The sequence below is a fragment of the Anneissia japonica genome, unplaced genomic scaffold, assembly GCF_011630105.1.
Source record: "Anneissia japonica isolate Jap-2015-1 unplaced genomic scaffold, ASM1163010v1 scaffold287593_len981703_cov172, whole genome shotgun sequence".
NCBI classification, from domain to species: domain Eukaryota; kingdom Metazoa; phylum Echinodermata; class Crinoidea; order Comatulida; family Comatulidae; genus Anneissia; species Anneissia japonica.
The window spans coordinates 786,211-793,547 of NW_022726550.1; the positions used below are offsets into that span (position 1 = coordinate 786,211).

Consider the following 7,337-nt stretch of genomic DNA (forward strand, 5'->3'; position numbering starts at 1 on the left):
TCCCTATTTTAAATCCAGTGCGATTGCGGCTTTACCCAACCCAGTGTGATGCATTCATTTGCCCTCCATTAAAGATAAACTATCTGTATTTAAATTTATTTCATTCATGTAGCTTTCTGTATTTTCTTTTGTGAAATATAATGATGATTAATCTCTATCGATGCATAATTAACTACAGTATACTGCCTTTCTGTTGGCTATGATTGCACTAATGCGGTAAGTACAGTTACATAAACAACACTAAAATGCTTATGTTTTGATTGAATTTTTATAGTAAGTATACTATTTTTATATTATACTGTATATTTTTTTTTCTATATTTCAGAGATAGTACGTTATTTGGCAATTAAAAAAATTCTGTTGCTAAAATTACAGTACAAATTGATTAAGGATAAACTGTTTTTATGCAATTCTTACCACTTCTTCTGGCAACTTGTTTCGTGGGCCAAACAACACTGTTTCCAGACTTGGAATTGATACTTGCCTGGTTGGTGATGTCGCAGAACTGGAAAACTTACCAAAGAAACCAGACTTGACTGGTTTTGGAATACTAGAAATAAAAATTATAAACTTTAAAGAAAATACAGTTTGAGAGAGCAGCTTAACTCAGTCGGCTAATCTGGTGGTAGCCACTGTGTGTGCGCTGAACCGTGGAGATCTCTAGGTCCCCGGTTCAATTCCCATCGCTGCCTCTCCTTGTGTTTCAGCTAGAGGGCTGAAATACGAGCTACATAGCGCACCGTCTTTCCGATGAGATGTTTAAGCCGTTGGTCCCGTGTGCATTTATGGCCCATGTGCACGTTAAAGAACACAGTACACTCTTCGGAAAAGAGTAGGGGATTGTCTCCTTGTCTTTTGACCTTTAAATTTTATCATCTTGTGCTTTGAACATTCCACTAAGGGGTCGTTCACAATTACCAACATTTTCACAAGTGTACAAATAGTACTCTTTTTCGGTACCCCTCCCTCCCCTCTGAAAACGCACAAAAAAATGTTAATTTTGAAAAACCATTCTCCATATTTTTGTGAAGTTCACAATTATCAACATTTTCACAAGTATACAAATAGTACTCATTTTCGGTACCCCTCCTTCCCCTCTGAAAATGCACAAAAAAATGTTGATTTTGAAAAAACATTCTCCATATTTTTGTGAAGTCAACTAAAGCAATGTACTTGTTTGCTTAAAAATGAATATTGTATCCATGGTTACATTATAATTTTACCATTATTTTACATATTGCATGTTATTTTGAATCAACACTTCCATGCATGTAAAAGTGTACAATTGTGTCTACCCCTCCCCTCTAGCATACAGTTTGTACACTTGTGAAAATGTTGATAATGTTCAATGACCCCTAAATTTCATAAAGATCCATTCATTAATTTTTGTGTAATCTTTGCTAACAGACAGACAGACAGGCAGGCAGCAGTGAATACAACCTCCTTTGGCGGAGTTAATAATCTACTAACAATATTTTGTGAATAAATAATGACACTATACCGTACTATTTTATATAATTTAGAGATAATGGCAGGAGCAATGATGCTAAATAAAAGCTATAAATAGCGTAATACCTGAACATGGCTTGGTTGACTCCTAAAAGAGCCGCGTGAACGGTAAGGGAAGCAGCAGACAGATGGAAGTAATCAAATAAAACTGATGCGTGCGCGTGAACTCCGCGTGCAGCATCCATGTGCAACCTCAACGTGCGTGTGCTTGATAGTTCTAAGCTGTCCGGGCTCGTAGGCCTGCAATCAATATAAAATTAAAATAAATCTCACAGAATAGTGTACACCAACTTTGCCTTTTACAGTGTTGTCATTTTTAATATTTAGCTGTTTCTTTCAGTTGAATAGATAATATATCAATTAACTTACACTTCATCCGAGCAGCTAAAATAAAGTTCCAAAACAAGTTGGATATCGGTGGAATTTATACTCTCCTCAATCTATGAAAAGAAAAACATTTACATATTACAGTACCTGTAGGTTTGTTGGGAACTTGTAAATTTTTGGTGTTGATTGTATGTAACATTTAAAAGTACCGGTAATCACTGTACTTGTTTCGCGTACTAACTTTTTAAAGATTATCGGAGGAGGGCGGAATAAAAATAAAAATTAAAATAAAATTTTTTCTTATTTAGCAAATAGTTTTGCCAAAAACATCCAGAGGAGAAAATAAAAATATAATAATTTTTTCTGAAATTTCCATTTTTTGTGGCGGCGGGTGCGCTAATTGGCCAAAAAAAAATAATCATCAATATTTGCATTCGGTGGGTTCGCTAAACAAGGTATAAAGAAAGTCTCGCCTAGAATGAAATGTAAGAGTTGTTTGAATGGTGATGACGATGATGATGACGATGATGATGGCAATGACAAATTTTATGATGAAAGTAACAATAACGACAATGACTATGATGATGGTGCTGCTGAAGATGATGATGATAAAGATGACGATGATTTTGATGGCAATGACAAATTTTATGATTATGATGAAAATAACAATGTCAATGATGACTATGATGATGCTGATGAAGATGATAACTATGAAGATGATTACAATTATGATGAAGATGGAGATGAAAATGCGAATGATGATGATGATGATGATGATAATTATGACAATGATTATGATGATGTTGATGAAGGTGGAAATGAAAATAAAAAAATATGATGATAAAGATGACAATGTTGATGATGCTGAAATTGTTGATTGAAATTGATGTCAGATACTGCAGTAGACAAGGCATTCTCTCAATGTCTATTACAAAAAAAAATCTTTTTGTTTTTGCCAAACATAAAAACTGTAAACCTATAAAAGTTTCCTAGTTTAGCAAGTAGTTTTTATAATGTTTTTGGAAGTATTTTTCCTAATAAAAAATGGTTATATTTTTATTGCTTATAATTCTTTTGTTATTTTTTGTATCATTTTTGATTTTTGATTTGATTTATTTCGCATTCAATATCACACACATAACAATAAAATTTTGAGAACGAACATAAAATAAAGGAGATGAATAATTAATTGAATGCCTGGATGACCCATTAAGTCTAGTGATTGTACACCAGACTTATTTCCAATGGGGTCCAGAAGCCAGGGTAATTATTGCACAAGAGCAAATATTTACAGATAGTGATCTGGCAAGGTTAGAATATAGTAAAAGACATAATATAGGAATCTCCATCTTCATAATCGTTGAAAGATATGGCCTCCTGGAACACCAATCCTTGACCGAAATGATCCTCATAATGAAGAGGCTGTTATCACTTTTATGTTCTCTTCACAGTTATAAGTGTTGGAAGCACCATGAATATACTGTATAATAATATAGGAATATATAGCACCTTTCAAACACCTTCTTATTATACCTAGAGTAGGATGATGTGGATGATGGTGAATATACTCCGATTATGTTGATGATGCTGCCACATGTCAACGACCATGATGCCATAATACTTGATCAATTTAATAGATTTAAATTTTAATTTGATATTTAAATTTCAATATAAAATAAATCCCACATAATCTTTACTCATCATACTGTAATCTACAGTTATAAACTAATTCTATTATTAGTGCATAGTCCATATGTACAGTTCAAATTTTATAGCCAAGCACATAAAATGTTAACGTTCATATATTGAAAAATATTTGAATAGAATACATTACATCAAAATATCAATAACAAGATCATTCGTGTAACCTTTACTTATCTTATTATACTCCTAATGTGTGTAAAACCTGAAGCTAAAATTCAATAGTCCATTTCATTATAGTACAATCATTATCATACTGGGTACAGCTTGCATAATACTATACTAATTGTCATCAGAAACTGGTTAAAAATGTAAAGATGCAAGATTCACCGAAAGTTCCACTGATTAATCTCAGATAAGAAAGTATAATACATACTCCAAGTATTGAAATACACGCCATCGTGTTGGGATTCAATATTTCTACATTAATTATGTCATCATCAGGAATCATTCCTGATGATGACATAATTAATGTCGAAATATTGAATCCCAACACGATGGCGTGTATTTCAATACTTGGAGTATGTATTATACTTTCTTATGCAAGATTCAATTGTCTTAAAAATGTAGGACTTTTGCACTTGGGGGGACGAAGAGGTTATGTATACAGTTTACCCATCGCACACCTCCCATACTGACAGGCCTGGTAGGTACAACCCCTAGTTTCTTGAAATTTGGGACATAGAAGCTTCTAAAACTGAAATCAGAAAGTACAGTAGAATCTGTCAATAGAACATTCATTATAAAACCTGAGAGTTAGCATATTGTAGAATGACCCAGATATTAAATCTGTAGCCGGTACTGTCATGTGCAATTGTGGACTAATTTGTAGGTCAATTTACCTTGTTACTGTCCACTAATAAATATACTTTAAACACAGCAACATCTTTGAGCATCACTTCTTCATTCTTGTATAGTATCTGGAAGGTTTTGCTAACAGCAACATTCTCATATATACATGGTGGAGTAACCATCTCAATATCTATATGACAAAGAAAATACAAATTGACACAAACCATCACTACTAGTAAAAAAAGGTACTGTAATGTAATATATTTTACACTATTTATTGTTCAAAAAATTATAGAACTGTGCAGTGCAGGTTTTGAAATTTCTGTAGACTATTTCCAAACTTTGCACATTTTGGGTCTAAATAACACTTGATCAGGCTCTATATGTTACTTATAATAACAAAGGAAAATAATAGATATCAGAAATCAGGCTAATAATCGATATATAATGTAATTTTTTATATTAAATAATGTACTATTTTTTTAATGATTGGTAAATTCATAATTGCTGATCAGTCATATATTTATTTTAATTTTATATTCATTCAATATGCTGCAACGGACTGTTTTTGTATGTGATATTTTACTGAATACAGTAAATATACCAAAATAGAAAAAAGTAATTTAGAATCATTTATTTTTGAAAATTAAGTATATAATTTTAATAGTATGATATGAAATAAAATGTATACTATACGATTACATAATTCAATATATATAAATGGTTGAGGACTTATATTGCACAAAATATATGGTCTCTATGCGCTGTGTAAAGAAAACAAAAGGAAGATACTGAAAATAGCAACTTTTGTACCAACTTGCTCCATTGGGTTCCTACAATCTATACAGCCAATATACAGTATGAATAACATTTTCATGTTGTTGGAACATTCAGATAGTTAATCTAAAATACAGTACTGCAACATGTACTGTAATCTGTTTATTTACAATCTACATCATAATCATCCTTATATAATATAGAGTATAATCGAGTATAGGCCTACTGTATTATAGTAATACTGTAATATGGTTTCTATGCAAGACCACAACTATCTTTTATTATAAAAGTTTAGTTTCAATGTGAAAAGCTTTGAAGTATCTATTATTATACTGAACAACATCATATATATTAGGGTTAGTTTTATTTTAATCTGTTGAGAAAGATACTGAAAATGCCATAGCAACTTATGCACCAATTTGCTATTCGTTTCCGATCAGCCAAACATAACATTTTTATGTTGATGAAACATTCAAAAAGAGTTAATCTACAATACTGCTAGCATGTCATCTGTTTATTATAGCGACAAGCTCACAGATGCAGCGACATACATGTTCTGAACATGTGCAGAATTGTTTTTCAATAATCTCATGGAAAATTACTCATTTAATCTGTGATCAAAACTATCAAATATCTATGGTCACAGAGAGCGACATTCTAATGGATCTCTTAGGCCTAAAAATCATTACAAGCATTATGTGCTCATCGTTTTAAATGGTACCCAAGTGAAATGAATTATTCCCCTTGAGGATTTTTGAAATAGAAAAACATGGGTTACATGTTGTCATTCTCTAGTACAGTACAGCAGAATCCTTGTGAAATGAAGAATGTATAGATTTCCATACAGTTGAAATAAAGATACTGTACATAGCAATATATTGTATTGAATCATGTTATGATTACCTGCACATCACAGTACTGTACTGAGATAAATAATTATACCGATAAAAATTACAGTAGACTTAATAATTAACCAAAATTATTATTTTACACAGATCTTATTCAGTAGGCCGTACTTCGCTTTTTCACAATTTCATTTCAATTACATTAAATGATAATAATAAAGTATTTCCTCAAGTATATCTGGGCTGAGCGTATGGCTGATTAGTATGGTTTCTGCCTCTCGCATTCCAGGGCCCAGGTTTGAGATCCGGCTCTGCAGCCAAGTATTGAATTCGGGTCTTTTATAAAAATGCTCAGCTCCTCGAATAATGCTTTCAGGAGAGTTATGCAAGGACCATATTTAGTATCCACTGCATGTTGTAGTTTAAGTCGGGTGGCACTGCACTGAAGCTGCGACGGGCCCCCAGGGACTCAGCCGAAATTTCCAGTGTATATTAGATTTGAGGACAAGGTCCCTGTAAGATTTGGCAGCACCAATTATCAAACATGAAAGAAAAATAACATATGACAAAAGCATATGACCCTGCAAAAAACTAAACATTTTATACATGCTTTTTACAAGAAAAATAACACTAAAAGAAGAACGACGTTTCGACTCTTTCATGGTGTTATTTTCAAGTTCAAATAATGAGACAGGATACAACTGCTTATAATCTATAAAACAAAATCTATAAACTAGAATGCCAAGGTTCGTATTCAGTGGGATATTAATCTCACAAGTTAGATAAAGAACATGGCTTAATTTAATTATACAGTAGTAATGTATGTTAGAAAAAAAAGAAACAGCAAAGACACCCTGCAAAAAACTAAACATTTTTACATAAGTTAATTTAATTAGTTTGTTTAGAAAAAATTAATTATTTATTATATATTTTTTTTATATTTTTACATCTCATATACAGTAGTACCTAATTTTACATACTGTAACATTCTGTACCATAATTAAACATTCTTAAAAATTCAACTATGTGGAAAAACAGAATTTTAACATAGTTAAATAGTGGTAAGTAAATTGTTTATGGTAATTTTAAAATTTAAACTAATGACTTATTCAAATATACAAAATTAGCAATACAAATATTGATTATAGCTCAATACAGGTAGTATATTATTATTGATTAAATTAATAAATAATTAATAAGTTTTAAAAATAACTTTATTATTTAAATCAGATAATCTAATTAGCCTAAACATGTGCCTTTATAATAATAACAATAATTATAACAATAATAATAATTAATAACAATAATAATAACAATAATAATAACAATAACAATAACAATAATAATAATAATAATAATAATAATAATAATAATAATAATAATAAT

General features: G+C 31.1%; 1 protein-coding gene across 2 annotated transcripts in view; it reads right to left on the minus strand.

Moving 5' to 3' along the window:
- LOC117113240 (protein FAM135A-like) overlaps window positions 1–7,337 on the minus strand; it is a 37,670-nt gene that overhangs the window by 19,535 nt on the left and 10,798 nt on the right. For both annotated transcript variants that reach the window (XM_033256531.1, XM_033256530.1), the window contains exons 4-7: window positions 4,380–4,519; window positions 1,879–1,949; window positions 1,576–1,749; window positions 418–550 (exon numbers count right to left, since the gene is read on the minus strand). In XM_033256531.1, the coding sequence (XP_033112422.1) occupies window positions 418–550; window positions 1,576–1,749; window positions 1,879–1,949; window positions 4,380–4,519 (518 nt within the window). The remainder of the gene's footprint in view (window positions 1–417; window positions 551–1,575; window positions 1,750–1,878; window positions 1,950–4,379; window positions 4,520–7,337) is intronic.